The sequence below is a fragment of the Typha angustifolia genome, chromosome 12 (assembly GCF_048772165.1).
Source record: "Typha angustifolia cultivar Huaian chromosome 12, ASM4877216v1, whole genome shotgun sequence".
In the NCBI taxonomy this organism is placed as follows: domain Eukaryota; kingdom Viridiplantae; phylum Streptophyta; class Magnoliopsida; order Poales; family Typhaceae; genus Typha; species Typha angustifolia.
Window position 1 is genome coordinate 309,520 of NC_133250.1, and position 22,498 is coordinate 332,017.

The following is a 22,498-nucleotide window of genomic DNA, read 5'->3' on the forward strand; positions in this document are numbered from 1 at the left end:
AAACTATAATTTCTTTTAAAGATGGAGAGTAATGTACAAATTTTTAAAAAAATATTAATGCTTCGATGCTATTTTTAGTTGATTAATTTGATTGGATAAATATATGATTTGCAAATGACGATTTTAACCCCCATAGCTTTAGCGCGGGCCCGCATGTCGTCCTGCGGCTCCGACTCCCCTCCTCTCCTCTTTATTTAATTCCCCCCCATTTCCTCAATACCGTCTCAATTCATCTCTTTCTCTCTCTAATGCTCGAGCTCCACCATATCACTGGACCTCCACCGCTCCCCTGAAACTACCTCCGCCTATGGAAACCCTCCGCCGCCGTAGCCTCCCCTTCTCCGACCGCCTCCTCGCCCTCTTCTCCCCACCTCAGCCCTCCACCGGAGTCGGCGACGAGCTCAACGAGGACGACGTCTTCTACGCGGGATTTGGGTCAATCTCGCCGAGAACCGACCCGATCATTCTCCCCTGCCTCCAAGGTCGCGCCTTCGGCATCCTCGCCGCCCTATCGGACGACGCCGGCAATGGCGACGCGAAAGCCACCGTCTTCGCCACCTCCTCCACACGCGCGATCCCGATGAGCATCTCGAAGCCGAAGCCGAAGCCGGCGGTGTACCAGAACTCGGTGCCTATCAGTATCCCGGCTTGGAGAAGGACAGCGAAAGTCAACGACGGCGCCAGCTACAAGGAGGAAGAGGAAGAAGAAGAGGAGGAGGAGGGGGAGATGGTGCCGCCTCATATGATGGTGGCGAGGGCTTCTTCCCCGACGACGGTTTCGTTCTCGGTGTTGGAAGGGGTCGGCAGGACTCTCAAAGGGAGGGATCTGAGAAGGGTTCGAAATGCGGTGTTGCAAAAGACGGGCTTCCTCGATTGATACTTTTGAGTGAAGTGGGTTTTGATTTGGTAAAAAATTTTGCCTTTCTATTTCTTCTTTTGTTATCTTATCTGTGAGTGTGTGTGTGAGAGAGAGAGAGAGAGATAACTAGATAAAAGAGTATCAGAGGATGTTTTGATGGTTTTATTAGCAATAAATTCATATATTATGCTTCAATCTTAATATTTTTATACCATTTAGATACATAATCTTTGTCAAAATAGTAGAAATCTTGGGAGTGAACAGTAATTATTTTAGAAGGTAGTTCTTTTGACGTTGTTTCTGTCTGTCTTAGATTCTTAATAAGGTAAGGAAGTTGAAAGTTTTGTTCTTTTCTCTCTTCTTTGGGATTCACAAAATCTTCTAAAAGATTCTTGCATCCGAATTCCACATCACTCTAATTAAGCATGCAGCTTTTGTCCTTAAGAGAAACACAAAGTTAGTGAACTAATATGCTGGAACACTTAAAAAAGCAAAGGTTTAAATCAAATTATGCTTGATGGGAGGAAGGAAGCAAATTTTTGTGTATGTATATATTTTATAAACCTTTTTCCAAAGTGATGAAGTATTTTGATTCTATGAACTCGTAGCAACCATTATCACTGCCTTCTTGTTGCAGAAGATGAAGACACTTCTCTTTCATGGGCAGCTAGGCTAACTTTATGTTCTTCAGCTTTCAGCTCCTAATTAGTTGCTTTCAGTCATGGTGGTCCACATCCTAAGTTTAATTTTATTGCAAGATGGTGGGTGGAATTTGATTCTCTAAAGTTGCTCTACCTTCTTTTGGTGTCTTGCTGACTTTTAAGGTAGATTATTGAGTTTGATGTTCCATTAATTCATATAAATGCAGAAGGGTGGTTGGAAATTATTAACTCTTGAGCATATTTTTAGTCTCTTGATAGCTGCTTAATTTGTTTAAGTGGGGCTCAAAATCTGGCCCTCCAAAGGTCATTATATTTGGTCCTCACTGTAGCCACAGTTGAGAATCATCATCTTATTTACATAGTCCCAAATAGAAAAGCCTTCATCAAAAGAAGAATGGGAGATTGTGCTCAGATAATTAAAATAATTTTATACTATTTGATTATTTCCGGGTTCAAATAATTATTAAGTTTTCAATTCTTAAAAGAAAAAATTAAGACAGTGGAACTATGACCTATAAAAAAAAATCATCTATATAATTATAAATTCAGCAAAATAACATGGATCAGAACCTCAACAGAGTCTGTCGAAGTTTTCACAAGAAACCACTATTGAAGTCCCTCAACTAATAATTGATTTGAACTGCTCTCTTTTTGTCATCTTTCCCGAAGGCTCATAATTTCTGCAACCCATGTCTGATTAATGTGGATCATCCTTAGCATATAGTACAAAGGTTGTACTATTGAAGCACTGGAGCCTGAATTGGGCACCTCTTGTCCTTCATAATTAAGCATTAAAAAGCCTCTCAAATTGGTCGATGTGTAAAGGCCACATACAATTCTCTCTAATTGCATCGTATGAAAGAGACACTCAAGAACTTTACTTTTTTTTTCTGTCACTCAGAATTGACAGTAAATCGAAGGAATCATTTCATAAGTTTGAAATGGCACTGCGTCATTAAAAAATGATTCAACTGGAAAGAAAAGAAAAACTAATCTCGTTAACAACTGTACACAATGTCACATTGGTTCACAGGTAACTCTATATCTCGATTCATTTTGGTCAATAGTCTTACAGCAGCTCTTCTACCAATCCTCATCAAGGCTAGCTCTGTGGAAACACAATATCGTGCAAACGAGGATAAAGAAAGATGTGAACTCTATATACATAGCACCACTCTCTATTAGGCCTGCGTGCCTCAAGATAGCAGGAATTGCCAGGCTCCCAATAGCAGATGCACCAGTCAGGAATTTCGCAGCATTTATCCATCTTAAACAAAAACAGGACAGTAATTAGTCCCCTAATAGTAACCTATACAGTTATGAAGAATCAACAGAATGAATTTGACGGTGTAGGATCAAATGTAGAGATGATTCCATAATAGACAATTATGTCTATTCAAAACATCACATTACATAGTAATAAACAGTTATAAGCAGTTTGTAAGTTGGGATTGTTTGTTAACACCAATACCCTAATTTCACAGTGATATCTGGGTTAGGTTAAGACTTAGAGGGTTAAATACTGTTAAAAGTCCACATCATGGCAAGTGGATCTATGCCGAATCTAATTCAGCCAGCTAGTGAGTCGAACTCTAATAACCCATTACTAACTTGTGTGCCAAAGAATCACGTTAGAGGCCAGCTTAATTGAAAATCGACACAAGATCTGTTCAATTTGCCAACACTACAAACTTCTCTAGTCACATTGTGCCAATTATGTTGAACATGAATCCATTAAATCAACATACAGTCAAAATTACATTTTCCATGAGTTGCAATAGCCATCACATGCCAAACATTAGTGTCTAGATATTTTAGTGTAATAGTATGTAACTGCAGATTAAAATTAAATGCTTATTCAATAATTAAGCATATAACAGGATAGAATTATATAATCAAGGCAAGTAGGAGGAGGTCTTCATATTATTGAAAGTACCTATCAATAATGTAAATATCTTAGCCAGAAAAACAAGGTGGTTACACAATGTCTGTTTCAATCCTCTTTAAATAAAACAATTAACCATAAAACTTAAAATTGCATATCAGCAATTTTCATGCGTTGAAGAAACAATTTAACTTCAAACTGAAAGGCTATTAAACTACCGGATGGGGAAAAATATTTAGAATCTGCAGTAAGAATAGGCATATCTAGAAACCATAGAAGATGATGTTGAGGAACACTAGTCAGTGTTACAATTCTCAAATCAACGAACAATACTGACAGTGATGTTACGACTACCTGGAGAAAATAGAGCTTGATTCATGCTTGCTTCCAAATATTCAGGAGATCGGATATAGAATCACGATATTTTGTGGATCACGAAGTACATAAATGCAACAGCAAAAGCAAATAGGATCTACTTTTTGCTACTTAATGGCAATTACAAACTAATGGAAGATTTAGTCACTTAAAAGAAAAGGAGGTGCATCAGCCTGTCATTTTTAAACCATAATATATACACACAAAAGAAGCAACTTACATTTGATGAACTAATTGCTTAAGTTTGCCACAGCTATTGAATATTAAAGGGAATGCAAAATAAAGAAGCATCCGGAGCACAACTGGAGAAAACTCACCCGCCACCCTCCCTGCTGGTCAAGAAATGCGTCGATCCACCTCCAAAGAACATACACGGCATAGGCACCAGCACATACATTAGGGCTGCAGACACAACTATATCAGCAAAGAAGGCAACAATAACCCACAGTTTGCTAGTCAAGCCATTATTCACCTGATAACATAGGCCACCAATTATTGTATAAAGCACACGCCTGCATCAACACAACAGCAATCAAGCAGTTATAAATGTCAACACGTGTGGTTTATTCATATTTAACCTGATGAAATTTCATCTATAAGCTAAAGTTGATGATGTCAATTTTCATAAAGAAAATTTTGTGAGAGAAAAGCAGAACAATAAAACCTTCTGATCTTAACTGTTTGCACTTTGCTACTTAACTCTTCATAACAAAAGTTCAGTTATATATGGTACAACATGTTGAACTTATACCTACTTCACCGAACTCCGCCTGAAAATTTAGGTAGCAAGGTCTACCAAACTACCAAAGGATACTGTTACAAAATCTTGTCATTGAAAGAAATGACTGCAGATGAATGTTGAGACTTTCCAAGACAGTTAGATGCATACTTGACAATCCTGTGAAGTTTTATTTATTATGCTATCCAAAAAGAAAAATATTCAAAAAAGTAGATTAAAGAGAAAAGCCAATTAATATGACTCAGTTATCATTTGTCTATTCCCTTGCTTGTGAAACTTTTCATTGCACGCAACAAACAATCATGAGAAACAAGATGAGATAGCTAGCAGCTAAACCAGATATATGTAACAAGTACAAATTTCATACCAGGATTTGCAATAGAATGCTAGCCGAGAACATAAAAGCAAGTCCAGCAAGCCTGTATATCAACAAGATTATGAGCAAACTAAATGTCCAAAAGCAACAGACAGACAAACATAGTCTGGAATCTTGAACTTACACTGTAAATGATGATCCGCATATAGTAGTTGACCAACATCACCATGCAAAGATCAAAAAACACATTCAGTTGTTCATATAAGTAATGTATAGAAAAGAGCACTGGGCACATTAAGTATTAAGCAGTTATCAACAGTTCAACACTTCTAAATTTTAATGTTCACAAGATAGAATTTCATATGACCATATTACTAGATTTTACATTTTCATTATATGCCAATGAATCATATTTTAACTTGTTAGCTATTTACACAGCAACAGATGTTGGATAAGGCATAGATACACGTTGAGTAATTACGTGTAAGTAAATCTCCACTAAACAAGCAAATCCGTATTATCAGATTCGTCATGCTAACTTTCTTCTCAACTAAAAGCCCTAGATTTAAGAGAAAGGGAACGACAGGTCCATAATTCACATATCCGCCAGCGATCCTAAACTTCCATCTACGATCCAAGATACTCACTCTAACCCTAGAATCCGACCCCCCAAAGAAGATTTCACAACCAAGAGGCAAAAATTAGTTGGGATTATAGCTATCCGTTGGATTAATTCAAGATAGATGAGCGATAAGAGTAATTACTCACCTTCGACCGTCATCGCCATTTCCGCACCTCCAGAAGACAAAGAGGAGAGACACGAATTATTCGGTCTTCGGACGAAAAGCATTTATTAAGTAAAGATTACACTAAACACCCTTAACTATTGCCTATTTCCATATGCACCCCTAACTATTGCCTATTTCCATATGCACCCCTCTATAATGTTTGAGATTAATTTTGGGATGTCTTCATTTCTGCAGAGACATTACCACTGAATAAAGAAATCATAGACGGACTACTCGTTCTTAAACATTATTTTATTCCTTTGTTTCATTAACACACAAGTCTTGTATCTTGATAAGACTACTAATATTATACCAAAAAAAAAAAAGACTTTTAAAAACAACAGCTTAGCTCAACTCTTCGTTGCTGAGAGGAGGTGAAGAAGAGTCTACTATGTTAATGTTTAAGTTCCATTACAATGATAAGATTTGTAACTCCATTTTAGTCTAATTAAGTATCACATTGTCCATATTGCTGCTGCTTGGCTCTTTAATCCTGTTTGTTTTACCATTTTTCACTATCCTTTGAGCAAGTATTTTCAAATGATAACAGAGGTCCTTCCTTATATGTATATAAACGCCGGTTTGTTAACCATAAAACATACAAACACCACTTTTTTGTAGGCAAAAAAGTATTTTTTGTTTATCAGCTTGAGCTCAATCTTCTTGTAAACCATACATACTGTAAGTAAGAGGACACACTCTTGACTCACTCACAACATTTGTATACGGGAGAGCTTTTTTCGTCTACAAAAAGATCAAGTCTGCGACAACCTTGCTTCAATTGTCTGAATTCTTTCCTTCTCTTCCTGGCTGCAGCTGATGATGGTGCTGCCGCATCAACTGACATCACATGGGAAGCTCCTTTTGACTCTACTTCTTTGCCTGGAACATCTGCGAGACAAGAAGATATTGGTAGTGCTTTATTTGGACAAGGCTGTACAATCCGCCTCTTGGAATTGCTTACTTGTTGAGATACTCTAGTGTTCAATGTCAGTGAACAAGAAATGGCCTCGTTATCAGAAGTTCTCTGCGAATCTCTTGAACTATGCTGTTCATCAATGGGTTCTTCGTTCGCGGTGCAAGATCCTGGTACGCTAGTAAGAGGAAAAATCCACGGACACGATGGTCCACCGTCGCCTTGCTCATAGTAAGTAGACCAGGATTGCCGAACGGAAGGCACCATGGCTGCTGGGGCGCTATATATCAACAAAGGGAGAGTGGCTGATGATGTCGTTGGCGCCTCCTCTTCGCTATTCTCATTGTCTGGCTTCGTCGCCCTCACCACCTACAATAGAAAATAAACCCTCTTAGAAACATACCCTTAATTTCTTCATGAAGACAAACAATCGTAGATGACTATTGAGGAAGATGAAGAAGTCTTCGACAAAAAGAGTTGAAGACCAACCTCCTCTTTTAGTTGCCTGTTTGTATCTCTCAATAAGAGATGCTCTTTTATGGCTCTTTCCTTCTCCTACACTCAGATGAAGGGATTTCCGCAAAAGAATTAGGTCCTTAAAGAAGGGATTTCCGCAAATCATCAAGAAGTAAACGCAATAACTACACTCACCATCTTCAGATTCTCATTTTCCAGAGATAAATCAGCAACTTTTCTCACCAGCTCCTCGCGAAGAGCCTGCTCAAACGTAGATAATAACCGTGCACACAGTTAACACTTGCAAGAGCAAGAGGATTTAAACTACAAATTAACAAGAATCTAAGAAAAAGTTGCAATCTTTTTACCTGCCTCCGCAGAATTGTTTGCCTTGCCGCCTCCCTGTTAGCCAACACCCTGCGCAATTTTTTCTCTTCTCTCGCAGCCTAAAACAATTTAGGATTCTATTACACAATTAAAAGAAGTATATATCTGAATCCACCAAACGCATGTACGTATATATAAATATATAAAGATACAAAAGTTGGTTACTTAGATATTGATAGTGATTGCTCTGAGAAAGAATACCGAGCACCAACCAAAGAAAAAGATAGCATTTTGACGATTAGAATACCGTGTCGTAATTTCCTAAGCTCTTGTCCGGAGAAGACTTATTGGGCGACTCCTTCTTGACCCGCTTCGTCGACCTCCGCTCCATACCCGCGAGATCCGCGAGGGCCATGGCAGCGTTAAGCTCCTCGTCCACTGTCGGATCCAATCCGCATTGCTCCATAGTGTCAGTACCCGATCCGCGAAAGCTAGGGTCTAGCACTTTATAGCCATCATCTTCCGGCCATGGCGCCGAGCAATAGTTGGGGGGTGTTGGGACGACGGGGCCCACTTAAATCAACCCGCCACGTTGGTCGCTTCGCAGCCGTCGGATCTGCCTCCGTTCACCACGTCGCGCACCGGATCCATCTTCCACGTTGGAAGTAGCTACACGTGGCGGCCGTATCGGGCTTTGGGGCCAAGTTCTGTGTCAACGTGGAGGGACGCGACTGGGCCCAACTCGCTGGTGGGACAAAGGTGACTCGTTGGTAATGATCTGAGAAATTTGTGGTGTTTAAGAGTGACAGCGAGGCAGAGAAGTCGAGTTTGACAAGTGTTAAACACCGAGGTGAGATCTTATACGGCGGCCGAGTCGGTAGTGACGTTTAACGGTTTGATTTGCCCTTGGATACGGCACGGAATTACGAGCGCGCCATCATCGGGTTCTGGGGTTTATCGGGTTTGTCACGTTGGTTAATCTCCACGTGCATGGTTCTGAGTAATTAGGAGGTAGAGAGACATATATGCCAAGTAGGATCATTATGGTCATAATTCCGAATCAAGAGGACTCAAAATATCGTAAGAAAAAAAGTCAACTTTCTGATTATGCTACTAAACAACGAAGGTCAACGAAAAGGATCAGAAAATATTAAACAAGAAAGAGGAGCAGGTCCACTTTCAATCACTTAAAACAGATGTGAGACTGCTTCTGGTCATGTTTTCAGTTCTAAATTCTAATGACTGTTAGCTTATTAGGTACTGTCATTTTCAAGGACTGGACTAGATCTTGTAAGAATCCAAATCATTTACAGATCAACAATGAAAGAAACTACCTTGTGGGATTTGCATACTGGAATCCTTCAATAAGAATACAAGTCTAATAAAGAGAGTTGTACCATGTAACTATCTGGATTCTGGGAGTGTCTTATATCTCTCTTCTTTGCACTAAAACCATAGCATTCCCCACTCTCTTCTCGTTCTAGTCTTCTTGTTCAAATACTAATTAAAATCAGAGAAATTGATCAAAATCCTTTTTTTGAACGGCTAATTTCGGTTCAGGTCGTGCAAACCGTCTTCCTATGATCAAAAGATGAGATTTCCTACCCCCCCTCCCACTACCCATGCTCAAATGATCAAAGAAAACAAAAACTAGAAAGTAGAGAGGGGAAGGGAGAGAGGCTTTCTCTTACGGAATCGTGGTATCGGCAGGAGCCGTCGACGTTGGTGTCCTCCGTGAACATGCCGTCGACGCACCCAATCTTCTGACATCGTACTGCGCCGCTTTGCTCCATTGCCATTGCTCTCTCTCGTCTCTCTATCTAAAGTCTCTTTTCTCCTATTCTTTCTCCTCCTCGATGTCTCCAGAGCGGGGCACCTAATGTTGCTAGGAAGCGCGAGCGAATAATTCCCGCGTAGTGATTTGCACAAAAATTCCAAAATTTATTCACACTACTTGCAAATAACGACTACTTTGTGTATACGGAGCTTTAAGTACCAAATACATATGTATTTATATTGACAAGGGGATTTTGTAATTTAATTATATTTGATATTTTAATTTAATATATAAAAGCTGCGTACATATATTTTTTTTTCATGTTCGATACATATTTTATTATTATAAAATATGCTTAATTTTCTTGTGCAAAGTATATAAAATCTATTATTATAAATTAAGAAATTAAATACGATTAATTTATAAAAGTTCTATTTCTAAATTGTTTTTTTTAATCTTTTTCTGTTTAGATTTGTCTGTCTTTCTGCTCCAATTTGTATTCATGCTAAAATTGAGGAGTAATATATAAATTATTATATATATTTATATAATTTAAAATATTATAAATAAATTATATAGGAGATTGGTATTTTTATAAAAAGTAAACTTAGTATATGTTTGGAAAATTTGTATAAGACACCTTGCATTTTAATAAAACTTATATTTTTACTATTTATAAATTAAATATTATAATTTAGTGAATATGTACATAAAATATCATACTGTTATATCTGTTAGTTAAACTTAACTATATATCTGTGTTAAATTAACTATACTAAAAAGATTAAGAAAATATCATTGGCCAAATTATACTTACTCAACTTAACGCCAATAAATCCAACCTAATTAAACGGAACTCAACTAATTTTAACCTATGGCATTTTGGTTATTTAGAAATAAAATTCATCTAATTAACAGAATATTTTCACAGTATTAATTTTTGAAAATGTAGTGTATAAGTCATAATTTCATTAAAAGATGATGTTATATACAAATATTTCTATATTTTATTGTTGAGTTTAAATTATTTATAAAAATAGCTTTTTCTCTCCAGATAGAAGAGAGGATTATAGTAAAAGCACTGAAAGTTTTAGTTATTTTTCTAGTATATCTATTAACTTATTTATAAAATTTTAGTATTTTTATGTGAAGTATATACTTGAAAGAAAACGTTAAAAAATTTAATATACTTAATTGAGACTCTCAGGAAACACTAAATTAAATATTCTTTCTTGTGGAGCAAGAAAAACCTAAATTTATAAATATTTTCGATCCACTATTAAAAGTGTAAATATTTTTTAAAAATAATAATAATATTACATCCGAAAAAGTAATATTTTCATCCCACTATTAAAAATAATATTACTTTTAATTTTTATTTTAGTGGTAAAACATGTAAATATCACTACAACACGCAATTCAAAAAAAAAACACCTCCATATTTTTAAAATTAATGTACATTTATTATAACATAGTGTACCCAATTTATTAATGTGATGTATATTTTGCAATTTAATTATACTTAATTTTTTAATTTATAATAAACTCTAAAATGTCTTGTAAATATAAATTATGTCTATTCTAATATAATAAAATATATATTGACTATAGAAAATATTATAGTCAGTTTTATATACTAAATTAAAAAATTAAAAAAATTAAAATATAATTAAATTGCAAAAGCGTCCGTATGCGAGCAAAACGACTATTTATTCGTCCTGGTCTGCATTTGCTAATACGATTATAAAGCGGAATTAACTTGCAAATGGTCCCCTCGAAGAAGCCGAAACCTATTTCATAAAGGGAAAAGAAAAGAAAAGAAAAAAAGAAAAAGAAAACCTGAGGAGAAGAGTCGAGACGTAGGAGGCAAGAGAAAGGAGTACAAATCGAAGAAATCTCAAACGAAGACCCCTCGATATCTGTCGAATTCCGTGCATTTACGAACTCCCACAGAGGAACTAAGCATCTGATAGAATTTGGAAACCCTAATTTGCACAGAGGAAAAGGAGGAGGAGAAGACGCGGAGGGAGGCAACCCTAATCCATGCTCTGTTTTTTATTCGAGGATTGATTCTAGTTGGCTTCGATCTCAGATGAGGCCCATAAGGCTTCCGGAGCCGCCTAGCGGCGCTTTTGGGATGCCGGAGATCTTTGATGGCGGCGTTAATGTCATTAGACGAGCGGTTGTGATCGGAAATGGATTCGCCGGTGCCGAGAACCAGAGCCTGGGATTGGTTCGTGCGCTGGGGCTCGCTGATAGGCAAACTATATACGTGAGTTATCTCCATCATATCTTTTTTTTTTTTCTTTTTGATTAGTATTCATCCTCTAATAATTAGTATGCTGTCTCATTGATGCATAATCTCATGGAAAGGATTAGTTTTAAGTTTTATAATTTTCAAGTTTGTGAATTGTTTAGTGTTATTTCCATGTCTAAAGTTCTATTGTATTGCTTTGAGAATTGATGGTACTGGTGGTTGCATTTGGGGCAATGCATTAGTTAGATATGAGCTATCATACGAGGAACAGTTTCAATATTTCTTTTTCCCCCTTCTATTTGCTTCTTTCTCCTTGGCCTATATGATATTGTGATTGTTTTAAATTTAGTTATACTGGGTAGTCATCCTTTTATGTTAGTTTAATGACTAGAAATTTGATAGACTAATTCTTCGTGAGGCTGCAGCGTGTCACTAGACCTAGAGGAGGGATTAATGAGTGGCTTCACTGGCTCCCTATCTCTTTCCACAAGATAATAGTCCACGTAATCAGACAGATGTTTGGCAATTCTAGATTTTCGGTGGTGTTCGAAAGGAAAAAAATGGTGCCATTTCCTGTCCATAATGGTGGAGGCCTTGGATTATTATCCGTCTTAGAAGCGGATTCCAGAAAGATTGCAGCCATTGCTCGTGACACTTTTGAGAAGTAAGGAGATTGTCTCCCTCTATGAATATTTCCTGATATCTTGCCTTTGTTAATCTTTTAGCTTTAATTTTTTTTTTCAGTTGAATGCAGAATTTTCACATGGAATGATTGTTTTCTTCTTTAAATCATGCTGATTGAAACGTTGAGTTTTGAATTAGGCATTCATGATTGTGTCTTGGAATTTGGATTTCTAGAAGTACTGATTGCAGATGTGCTTAAGCTATAATGATTAATGGATGATCTATTGAAGGACCTTAAGCCTTTACTCTGAGGTCAAATAAGAATAAGTGCATCACTCATGGATGAATTAAATTCCAATTTTCAAGTTCCAACATGATGATTACAGGCAACCAGAAAAAGGAGCTACTTTGCAAGATCAACATTAAAGCTTGCAGACCAGTAAACGTGTAGCTTTATCATATAAATTATGTAAAATCTTACTTTTCCAACTTAGCTAAGATTGTAGATGTGTAGCTTTAGCAAATACTTCGTCCCCTGGTATCTATAGTAAATTCCTTTGTATTTATTTTAATTTTTGTAGTAAACTCATCTAGATGGGCTGAATTTACTCTTCAATTTGATATTAGCAAGTACCTCAATGATGAACATGGATATTATGATCAAATGCCACCTTGTAATCTTCATCAATTGGCTTCTAACTGCATTAAGCTTTTGAAAAGCACCCCGGCAGTATGCGGATGGCTCTATTGCATAGCACCTAAGCGGTATGTAGGTGTATATGCGGGGCATATGCAGCCTAACAATTTTAATATATATATATATATATATAATTTTATTATTGGTAACAAACTAATTAATGCACAAATGTGGTAAACAAATAACACTTTAACAACCATATGTAATTAACTAATCACTATAAAACTATAATTATTAAACGAAACCATAATGATTAGTGCATGAACATTTTTTTCCTTAATTCTAATTACAATAAATAGCTATTTTGGATAAATTATAGTGGAAACGAATTCTTAGTAACTGGCCGCCTGACCTGCAATCCCACCAAGATGGCCCAAACACATATTCCCAGCCACCTTTACTGTTTGCAGGGCAGCCGGTGCACTGCCCCATCAAGGCAGCTCCTGCTTTTTCTGCTTTTCAATACACTTTTTTTTTCTTTTACAATCTAATGGATTTGGTTCCTGCTTTGCTTCCTCTATTGTTTAATGCTGTTGAGTAATGAATGAAATAATGATTTTCACTTCTTTCAGGGAAGGGCCTACCTTAGTAGTTGCTTGTGGTAGGGATACCATCTCATTAGTGAGTTCAGTAAGACGTTTAGCTCCTCAGAATGTCTTTGTTATTCAGGTACTTGAGTGGGATGATGTGATGTATCACGTTCTGAATAAATGTTACTTCTAATTTTTAATTTCATACCATCTTCACTGATATTTCAGATACAACATCCAAGATCGCACCTTGATAGGTTCGACTTGGTGGTGACTCCTCGTCATGATTACTATGCTCTAACTGCTAGTGGACAGCAAGAGATTCCTCGCATTTTCCGACGATGGGTAACTCCAAGAGAACCGCCTGGGAGTAATGTGGTATGTTCTCTTCTATAGGCAGAACAAGCCTTTACTAGACAAAATCTGTAGTGGAGAGGTTTTTGCGTTTTGAGTGATGCTGCTGAATAATAAATTCTCTCATTCATTCACATAGTCAAACTTCTAAACTGCAGGTCCTTACAGTAGGAGCGTTACATCAAGCTGATTCTACTGCACTTCGTATTGCTGCTACAGCCTGGCATGATGAGTTGGCCCCTCTTCCGAAGCCATTGCTTGTAATAAACATAGGAGGACCTACAAGTAATATTCTCTTTTGCAGTTCTTAGCTCAATTTTTTTACTTTCTGTATTTACTCTACTCTACTTAGATACGTTTTAACTTTCTCAATGAGCCAATTCTGAAGTTACTTTTATCAAAGCTACTATGCTTTGTGTCTGACAATAAGATAATTAATTTGTACAATGTGGTCCATAATAATGTAAGCACTCTTATGAAACTAGAAAGAGTTGGTAAGTAAGCCTTAAAGCATACGATAGCGTACTTCCCTATCTTGTATTAAGTTGCTTGTAGTCACTGATTGTTACTTGGTTAATGCAGTTGCTGCACAACTTGAAGGAGTGTCTCAGTAAATGACTTTCCTTCTTCCAATTTAAAAAGAGACAAACATGTGTGTGCACGTATGTCATTATGGTAGTACCTTTAGCGGGTCATTTGTTTTCCTTATATGGTGCAGGTCATAATTACTTAGATAATGTAAATGGATTCATTCAAAGGTACTAGGTAATGACATTCATCCTGTATTAAATCACCTACTTGTGTATATTATACTAGAACTTATAGATGTCTCACTTATGTGATTCATAAGAGATGATAAGAAGTAATTATTGTTAAAAACTTGAAATTTAATGGAAGGTTTTTTAGATGGAACTATGGTATCTTTTGTTATTTGGTTATTGGAATGAGCTTTCTTTTATGTTTTCATCATGTCTCACCTTTCTATTGGTACTGGTGACGCATCATTTTTTTCTACACAAAAATCTGGAACTCATCTTGAGGATGAAGTTCAGTTAATTTGTTACAAAGGAATAGATACATGACATCCATTAGTGGTATCTGGTGATATGCATCTCTCTGACACATTATCAATGTTTATTGTTTTTGGTATGAACTATAATTATTTAGTACAAGAAAGAATAGGCATATACTGCACTTTTACTGGCACTGATAGGAGGATTTTGGATCCTAAGGTAATCTAATGTGGCAAATTTGGAATTATTATGTTGTTTGGATCCTAAGGTAATCTAAGGTATGTGACGATTATTATGTTGTTTGGTGATTAGAAATCTTCCTTTATTCAGGCATAACTGTTATTATATGAAAGAGTGGGAAATGAGCTATACTTTAATTGAAAATTTTAGGAGGATTATTGATTGTAGAATTGATGATTAGGCAGTCTAACATGACCAGTCTGTTGGTTTCTAGTATGTCAATATATACACAGAAAGACATGGGAATGCTGGCTTTATCATCTTATTTTCTTAATTTAACGATCTGCTCATCTTGGAATTATGACTTGTTTTCTTATTCAGCACAAGGTTTTGGAGATTAGAAGTATTCAGTTCACATGGCTATTCTTAAGCACCTAATATTTGAGAGATGATTTGAACCCTTGTTTTTGCCTCAGGAAATTGTAGATATGGTGCGGACCTTGCAAAACAGTTGGTGAGTTCATTACATAATGTGCTAACAAGCTGTGGAAGTGTGAGAATTTCATTCTCTAGGAGGACTCCGAAAAAGGTTGGGAGAACACCGTGATTCACTAACTGCTTGTTTTATATGGCTATTATCTAACATTTGTGCATATATTACATTGACAGATATCTGATATTGTATCAAAAGAACTTGGTGGCCACCCAAAGATTTATATTTGGGATGGTGAAGGTAAATGCTTATAATGGTTGGAAATTTCTCAGAATTAGAAAAAAAAAAAAAATTTAAAATGGATCTTCATTGTTTTTGCAGATCCCAACCCTCATATGGGTCATCTTGCATGGGCTGATGCCTTCATTGTAACAGCAGATTCAATCAGTATGTTGAGCGAGTCTTGCAGCACAGGGTATGGTGGAAAGTTGCTTCTTTCAGAGAAATTGTAGGAATTGTATTTGGAGGTTGTCAAGATTAATCATCCATTTATTTATCTTGCAGGAAACCTGTTTATGTTATTGGAGCTGAGCATTGTAAATGGAAATTCTCGGCATTTCACAAGACTCTTCGTGAGCGAGGGGTGGTCCGGCCATTCACTGGATTGGAGGATGTAAGTCTCCTTTTCCCTTTTCATGAAAACTAAAATTCTCCAAGTTTTGATAATTGTTTGGAAGCCATGACCAAGTTTTGATCAGCAAATCAGATAATTTGGTAAGGTAAGATATTTAATGGCTGCATCAGTTTCACTAAGCTCAGTACGGGTAAACCCTCATGCTCATAATGTTACTGCACGAGGGGTGGCCTTCGCTAATCTGGTAATTAGGGGCCTATTTGGGATGCCATTCTCCAACAGGCTACATCCTGATGTGGCAGTGCTGGAACTGTAGACCGCTTTGTCATATTTACATTGTCTTGTTTTCTGCTGCATGAAATCCTACGTTAATCCTGATATCGGATTCCTTATAGTGCTACTTATTAGCATGCTCAATACTGGCTTGCTGGTGTATCAGTTCGAATTCTAAACAGCAGATAAAACCCAATTGACTTTGTGATTAAAGTTTTTCCTGGATTCCAGTTTGATTATCGAAATTGTTCAAATGCATCTATCCCCATGGTCTCTGGATTTTATTAAATCAATAATCGTTGGAGCAACTAAAATTTTGATGCCCTTTCCTTTTCATCATAGATTTCAAATATCTGGAGCTATCCTCCCCTGAACGATGCTGTTGAAGCAGCTGTGCGGGTTCGTGAAGTGCTTGCTGAACGAGGATGGACGGTGGGGCGTTAGAAGATGAAAACAGAAAAGAAAATAAAAAAAAAAACTGAGAGAGAGAGAATTCCTTTTTTTTCTTCTATTCTGGTAAGAATTGAAATCCATACCGAGTTACCAGCAACAACCTTCCAATTTGTATTCATCCTCTATTATTTCAGAGTTGCGAAATAATATTGGCAGCACCTGCGGCTTGTAAAGATGTAACAGTCTGTACCTATTGATCCAAATTTTGAATGACTATATGCCTTCCACTTGAAATTATAGGGTCATATCTTTCTATCCAGCTGTACATTTGAATGTTGAAATTATCCACCCTTCTTGCAGTGAGTATTCCTGCAAAAAAATGTCTCAAGTGGTAAAATGTACATGCGTAATGTATTTTAAGCTTGACTCCTCCAAGTTCTCATTTGTTTGTCCCTTTCCTAAAGTGTTAGGACATAACACCAAGGGTGAAATATATTCTCTCTTAGTACTCTTTGATGCATTTATAGCCCCTTATTTTGGAAGATAGCTTATCCCCAATTTCTCAATACCCAGTTTGGAAATCTCAAATTTAGGAAATGCAATTGATTTAGAACTCTATCAATTTAATATCTGATATAAATGGAATTCAATTAGCACAGTTACATTTAGCCATTTAGGGGATGTTTAGTTACTAAAAATTGGTAGTAGAAAATATGCACTCTTTAAGAACTTCAATATTATTTTATTTGTGGAGTTTGTGTGTAGTGTTTATAAGCATAGCACTACTCTTCCTTCATCTTCCAAACAAACAACGCCCAGAAAAGACTAACAATTAGGATATGTTTCACTTCATTTGCTAGATACGTCATTATTCATTTATTATACTCCAAGTCTTCCGTAATAATCCAAACATCTCAACGAAGCGGCCGGAAAAATTCCAAACTTTCGTAACAACCTCACGACTGCATCGCTCCAAATCAAATCCATGCAGCCGTTCGATCTCCCATCCGACGGTCCACAACTAGGGGAGAAAACGGGTCGGATTAACTCCGACCCGACCCGCTATCCGACCCGACTCGGATCGGATTCGGATAAAAAATTTCTATCCGATTCGGATACGGATAGAATTTTTGAAAAAAATTCAGATACGGATTTGGATACGAGTCGGATATATTTTTTGGATTCGGATACGACTATTACCCGCATATTTTTTTAAATGATTTACAGTTTTTAGTTTGCTTATTTAAATAGTAAATATTAATATTATTACTAATAATACGTTATATATTATTTATAGAGATTAATTTCTCTAATTTTATATATTTGACGTACAAAAAAATTATTTATTATAAAACTTTTAATAATTTTATATTAATTATATTTAAATAAAATATTATAATTATTTTAAATTCAATCAATATTCGTTTAAGATCCGATCCTTTATCTAAAAATTATCTGTATCAATTAGAAAATTGTTTTAAAATTTGCTATCCGTCAGATATCTGTATCCTCGGTATCCGAACTAAAAATACGAATCCAAATATGAGTTGAGCACTATCCGATCCGTTTCCACCCTTATCCTCAGCACCTCCAATTACCCTCATAAAAATTCTAGCCAACCACACCAACCTCTCTCCTTAAAGCCGTTGATCAACTCTCCACTCCCCCACCATCGCCATGGGCAGCTCTAAACTTGTCATCATCATCACCATCATCTTCTTCTTCTTCTCTCTATGTAACTCGGCAAAGATTGGAGCCTTGTCGAGCTTTCTTCGAGCGAGACGTAGTAACCCGCTGCCGAATTCACCAGGAGTGACGTTCCGGAAGGAGTACTTCACGCAGGAGTTGGACCACTTCAACTTCAACCCACAGAGTTTTGTGACATTCCAGCAGAAATATCTCGTCAACGATACGTATTGGGGCGGAAAGTCTGCGCCGATTTTTGTGTATACCGGAAATGAGGGCGACATCGAATTGTTTGCAGAGAACACCGGATTCATGTGGGAGATTGCTCCTCAATTTCAGGCCATGCTTGTCTTCATTGAGGTGAGCTCTCAGATAGTTTAAAATATTATATATATGATATCAAATTTTGTTAATAATAAAGTAAGTAATATATGTAGAACTATATCGTTTGTATGACAACACTGGTTATATAATTCACAAGAAATTATAATTGCTGTAATTGCAGCATAGATACTATGGGGAGTCAATTCCATTTGGTGGGAGAAATGAGGCTTATAGCAATGCAAGCACTCTTGGGTACTTAACCTCCACGCAAGCAATTGCTGACTATGCGACGCTCATCGTTGATTTGAAGAAGAATTTGAGCTCAGGAGGCCATGTTGTTGTCTTTGGAGGTTCTTATGGTGGAAGTAAGTATGTATATTCTATCTATATATAGACGAAGACTATGTTTTTAATTGAAAAACCCCTAGACATACGTATGTATCTAACCTCTAGGCAATGATATCGCTCGTTCGCTTAAGTAAAAGTTGGAAGAAATATTAAAAACGAAAGTAGAGATTAACGCCAAGATTTTAACGTGGAAAAACCCAATCGAAAAAACCACGGATCCAAACTCGGATCAAAACCAATCACTATAATAGTAGCAGTTACAAAACTGACTCACAAGATAAACCGTCGATCCTCTCAACTTTGTTCTTCTCAGTCTTGTTCGCTAGAACCCACGATTCACTACTTCTCGTGATTGATATCCAACCTCAGTAGCCCTCGAGATTGAACTTTCGTCTAGATAACCCTTAATACGAAAGATTAAGCCTTTAGAAAAGTCGGACGATGTAAGTTAAAGAACCGATGTAGCCTCAAGAAGTCTCTTTCAATAATGCTTCTTCAACCACCCTTTAGTTAGGGCATCACAATACTTATATATGATCTCCAAGATAGAGCCAAATCAAAGTCTTATCCGAATTCACAAAAGTCCAAGATTTTCGAACTTTGTTGGTGCGTTCGAACGCGGCCCCGGGTGCGTTCGAACGGCCTGACTTGATCTCAGGTGCGTTCGAACACGACAGCTTGAATTTTTCAGATTGCGTTCGAACGCGTTTGTGAATGCAGCTCTCGGTCTGTGTGAACGCAACACCCGCGTTCGAACGCGTTTGTGAACGCAGCTCTTGGTCTGTGTGAACGCAGTACCCGCGTTCGAACGCGGTGTGAACTCATCAACTTTGCTCCAATAACTTTGCAATTCTTCAAACCAGAGATTTTCTAGACTTGTATAAAACTCATATACATGTAAAAATACACTTAGAATATTCTGTACATAATTGTCAACAATTAAAAAACCTAACAGAAATGTATATTAAAAAATCTACAGTGCTGGCTGCTTGGTTTAGGCTCAAGTATCCACATATAGCCGTTGGAGCCTTGGCATCATCTGCTCCAATCCTTGGATTTGATGACATTGCTTCTCCAAACTTCTTCTACGACATAGTGTCAAATGACTACAAGGTTTCAGACATACATGCAGACTTATTCTTTGTAATTAATATTGTTGCAAGCACCTAACATTGCAAGAATTGTATGATTTATTGAATGTAACAGAGCGAAAGCGAGAATTGTTACGAAGTGATCAAGAATTCATGGGAGAAGATGGAGAAGGCCTTGTATGAAAAAGGCGGTCCAGAGAAGCTCGAGAAAGAATTCAAGATGTGCGCGTAAGGGACACTGATCTGAGCCACACCTCTAGACAAATAATTCAAGCTATATGCCTAAATTTCTTCTTCTTTTTTTGGTGTTCTTTCTACAGAGACGACGAATATGGTGTAGAAGGTATGGTCGAAAACGCGCTAGTCTATGCTGCCATGACCGACTATCCAACAGTTTCAAACTTTCTTACTCCTCTTCCAGCAAATCCTGTAAAAAAGGTACAGAACATTCATAGATAAAATTTAGGGGTTAATTAGATGCAATAGTTAAGTGTCAATAATCTTTATTATTATTTTTTTAATGATTGAAGATGTGTGAGGCCATCGACAATCCAACGACCGGAACTGATACATTTGCTAGATTATATGGCGCAATGAACATCTACTACAACTATACTGGAGATCTCAAGTGCCTCACTGCATACGCGAACGATACTTATGGAATGAGTGAAGGATGGAATTGGCAGGTTTATATCATATGATCATTACCTATTCAATATTCACTCTCTTTTGCACTGACAGTCAGGGCCCAATATTTGTCTATCAAATTAGCATCCTAAACTGAACTCTACTGTTGTATTGCCATAGACCTGAACCCTGAATGTATTATTTCATCTCTGTAACTGATGATCATCTTTTTTTTTTTGTTTTTTTGAAATTGATTTAGGCATGCACAGAAATATTACTTTCAGATGGAATCAGCAATCACAGCATGTTTCCTTCATACCCATACAATGCTACAGATAGAGCCTTGTCTTGCCAGCATGCTTATGGTGTGCCACCGCGGCGGCATTGGATGAGCACAGAATTTGGTGGCCTTGTGAGTCTACCTGGATGAATGAATCATGCCAGTGCACATTAACAAATTAATTCTCTTTGTTCTACTTCTCATTGTGAATCCTCTCGACGAACAGGACATAAAGCGCGCGTTGAAGCATTTTGCGAGTAACATCATCTTCTTCAATGGTCTAAGGGATCCATGGAGTGGTGGAGGGTAACAATTGATTCAATTTAATATATGGTGGATTTTCGATAGAATTACTCCTTGTCATCAACTTTTTCTTGTATATGTTTGTGTTGACAGGGTATTGAAGTCTCTTTCCAAGAGTTTGATTGCCATAGTTGCACCTAAAGGTTAATTAACCTCCATTTCTTTCTGAAGAAGCTACTGCATGGATTATTATCTCATTCACTTGCCTTCTTTCAAATTTAATGCAGGGGCTCACCATGTAGATCTAAGATTCTCAACAAAGGAGGACCCTCAATGGCTTAAAGAAGTGAGGGAAAGAGAGATTCAAATCATATCAAAGTGGCTTAGAGAGTAGTATTTCGATGATCTTGCATGAGGACATATCTTAGCTATATCCAAGTTTAATCTTCTTTATTTCATTGGCGGAGCTGCCATTACTAATCCTTTTTCTGATATATTTTGAATATATTTTCTCACTTTCTATGGAAATTGTAGTAGTTCTTCAATTTGATCAAATCAACAAGCAGGAGGGCTTCATAATTTGGCTGATCCAAATAAAAAGACCAAGTTCATTCAGCAGCATTTATCAAAACATGAATCAAAACCTTTATAATTTAATAATCTTAAGCTGTTCGATGAAATGCCCCATTGAGATGTCATATCGCTATAGCATTATTTAACAATGCAATTTCTTGTAATCTATGTACTATCTATGTTGATATGGTCTAAACTTAGATATGGAATGTAGTGATGTAATATAATTGCATCTCCTTCCGGACCTCCTCTATCTTCTTCACCTTTGCCTACGCACCAGTACCCTGTGAGGTCATTTGCAAATTGACTTTTAGCAATGTCAGGCTTGGGTCATACGTCTCAAATGGCCAAGGACAGGTAGTAATGTCCAGATACAGAGCATGCGACCTGACAAATTACTCTCACATGTTCCACTGCTAGTATCATCTGGTGATGTAACACTCAGCCTCAAACATTGGCGAGAGTAAAATAATTTATCTTTCTATTCCCAAGTATGTTGTGTGATTTTTATTATTTAATTGTAAAATTTAAAATGACCAAGGACTTCCAACTGGTCCTCACTATAACCAAGTAGTCTAAAATAAAATGCAAAGATATGGAATTCTGTGCCACAATGTAGTACAGGACACTTGTCTTCCAGTTCTCCATCAGTGTGGGCAATGAGAGTACTAGAAAAAAAACATAGTGAATACATCAAGGATGTGCTCCAGTTCATGCATCTAAAACCTCTCTATCTATCTCAGAGGATTCTAAGAAACTCCTCAAAAGAAGACAAAGGGATGCCTCATACTTGTATGAATGCCTCTGGAGATACGTGGACAATCTTAATTAAAAACCA

At 37.0% G+C, this 22,498-nt stretch overlaps 5 protein-coding genes across 5 annotated transcripts; 3 read left to right on the forward strand and 2 right to left on the reverse strand.

The window, feature by feature from the left end:
* The first annotated feature begins 233 nt into the window (after nucleotides 1-233).
* On the forward strand, nucleotides 234-1,054 carry LOC140772282 (uncharacterized). Its single transcript, XM_073114270.1, has one exon. The coding sequence runs from the start codon at nucleotides 308-310 to the stop codon at nucleotides 875-877; it is 570 nt and encodes a 189-aa protein (XP_072970371.1). The 5' UTR covers nucleotides 234-307; the 3' UTR covers nucleotides 878-1,054.
* A 1,445-nt stretch (nucleotides 1,055-2,499) lies between these two features.
* Nucleotides 2,500-5,625, reverse strand: LOC140771976 (vacuolar protein sorting-associated protein 55 homolog). Its single transcript, XM_073113833.1, has 5 exons — nucleotides 5,021-5,625; nucleotides 4,888-4,939; nucleotides 4,254-4,293; nucleotides 4,099-4,183; nucleotides 2,500-2,788 (listed from the first exon to the last, which is right to left on the reverse strand). Exons 2-5 carry the CDS (start codon nucleotides 4,918-4,920, stop codon nucleotides 2,605-2,607), a joined length of 342 nt encoding a protein of 113 aa, XP_072969934.1. The 5' UTR covers nucleotides 4,921-4,939; nucleotides 5,021-5,625; the 3' UTR covers nucleotides 2,500-2,604.
* An 839-nt stretch (nucleotides 5,626-6,464) lies between these two features.
* On the reverse strand, nucleotides 6,465-9,131 carry LOC140772552 (uncharacterized). Its single transcript, XM_073114678.1, has 6 exons — nucleotides 9,015-9,131; nucleotides 7,365-7,442; nucleotides 7,192-7,257; nucleotides 7,030-7,095; nucleotides 6,589-6,909; nucleotides 6,465-6,515 (listed from the first exon to the last, which is right to left on the reverse strand). The coding sequence occupies exons 1-6, from the start codon at nucleotides 9,120-9,122 to the stop codon at nucleotides 6,495-6,497; spliced, it is 660 nt and encodes a 219-aa protein (XP_072970779.1). The 5' UTR covers nucleotides 9,123-9,131; the 3' UTR covers nucleotides 6,465-6,494.
* A 1,768-nt stretch (nucleotides 9,132-10,899) lies between these two features.
* On the forward strand, nucleotides 10,900-16,782 carry LOC140772672 (mitochondrial fission protein ELM1). Its single transcript, XM_073114849.1, has 10 exons — nucleotides 10,900-11,372; nucleotides 11,783-12,021; nucleotides 13,251-13,347; nucleotides 13,437-13,586; nucleotides 13,721-13,847; nucleotides 15,232-15,344; nucleotides 15,425-15,488; nucleotides 15,570-15,663; nucleotides 15,753-15,861; nucleotides 16,438-16,782. Exons 1-10 carry the CDS (start codon nucleotides 11,193-11,195, stop codon nucleotides 16,537-16,539), a joined length of 1,275 nt encoding a protein of 424 aa, XP_072970950.1. The 5' UTR covers nucleotides 10,900-11,192; the 3' UTR covers nucleotides 16,540-16,782.
* A 1,329-nt stretch (nucleotides 16,783-18,111) lies between these two features.
* LOC140772156 (uncharacterized) lies at nucleotides 18,112-21,702 on the forward strand. Its single transcript, XM_073114080.1, has 10 exons — nucleotides 18,112-18,534; nucleotides 18,680-18,863; nucleotides 19,826-19,959; nucleotides 20,053-20,165; nucleotides 20,258-20,375; nucleotides 20,468-20,623; nucleotides 20,824-20,976; nucleotides 21,071-21,150; nucleotides 21,241-21,290; nucleotides 21,375-21,702. The coding sequence occupies exons 1-10, from the start codon at nucleotides 18,166-18,168 to the stop codon at nucleotides 21,479-21,481; spliced, it is 1,464 nt and encodes a 487-aa protein (XP_072970181.1). The 5' UTR covers nucleotides 18,112-18,165; the 3' UTR covers nucleotides 21,482-21,702.
* Nucleotides 21,703-22,498: the final 796 nt, after the last annotated feature.

What these genes read in the sequence shown, in the direction of transcription:
- LOC140772282 (XM_073114270.1), top strand. Translation starts at nt 308, where the DNA reads ATGGAAACCCTCCGCCGCCGTAGCCTCCCCTTCTCCGACCGCCTCCTC.
- LOC140771976 (XM_073113833.1), bottom strand. Translation starts at nt 4,920, where the DNA reads ATGTTCTCGGCTAGCATTCTATTGCAAATCCTG. An exon ending in GCATTCTATTGCAAATCCTG is followed by an intron (nt 4,294 to 4,887) that starts GTATGAAATTTG and finishes GTGTTGATGCAG; the next exon opens with GCGTGTGCTTTATACAATAA. An exon ending in TTGGTGGCCTATGTTATCAG is followed by an intron (nt 4,184 to 4,253) that starts GTGAATAATGGC and finishes TTGTGTCTGCAG; the next exon opens with CCCTAATGTATGTGCTGGTG.
- LOC140772552 (XM_073114678.1), bottom strand. Translation starts at nt 9,122, where the DNA reads ATGGCAATGGAGCAAAGCGGCGCAGTACGATGTCAGAAGATTGGGTGC. An exon ending in CCTGCCGATACCACGATTCC is followed by an intron (nt 7,443 to 9,014) that starts GTAAGAGAAAGC and finishes AAATTGTTTTAG; the next exon opens with GCTGCGAGAGAAGAGAAAAA. An exon ending in ACAGGCAACTAAAAGAGGAG is followed by an intron (nt 6,910 to 7,029) that starts GTTGGTCTTCAA and finishes TTTCTATTGTAG; the next exon opens with GTGGTGAGGGCGACGAAGCC.
- LOC140772672 (XM_073114849.1), top strand. Translation starts at nt 11,193, where the DNA reads ATGAGGCCCATAAGGCTTCCGGAGCCGCCTAGCGGCGCTTTTGGGATG. An exon ending in CTGATAGGCAAACTATATAC is followed by an intron (nt 11,373 to 11,782) that starts GTGAGTTATCTC and finishes GTGAGGCTGCAG; the next exon opens with CGTGTCACTAGACCTAGAGG. An exon ending in AGCGAGTCTTGCAGCACAGG is followed by an intron (nt 15,664 to 15,752) that starts GTATGGTGGAAA and finishes TTTATCTTGCAG; the next exon opens with GAAACCTGTTTATGTTATTG.
- LOC140772156 (XM_073114080.1), top strand. Translation starts at nt 18,166, where the DNA reads ATGGGCAGCTCTAAACTTGTCATCATCATCACCATCATCTTCTTCTTC. An exon ending in AAAGAATTCAAGATGTGCGC is followed by an intron (nt 20,166 to 20,257) that starts GTAAGGGACACT and finishes TTCTTTCTACAG; the next exon opens with AGACGACGAATATGGTGTAG. An exon ending in GCACAGAATTTGGTGGCCTT is followed by an intron (nt 20,977 to 21,070) that starts GTGAGTCTACCT and finishes CTCGACGAACAG; the next exon opens with GACATAAAGCGCGCGTTGAA.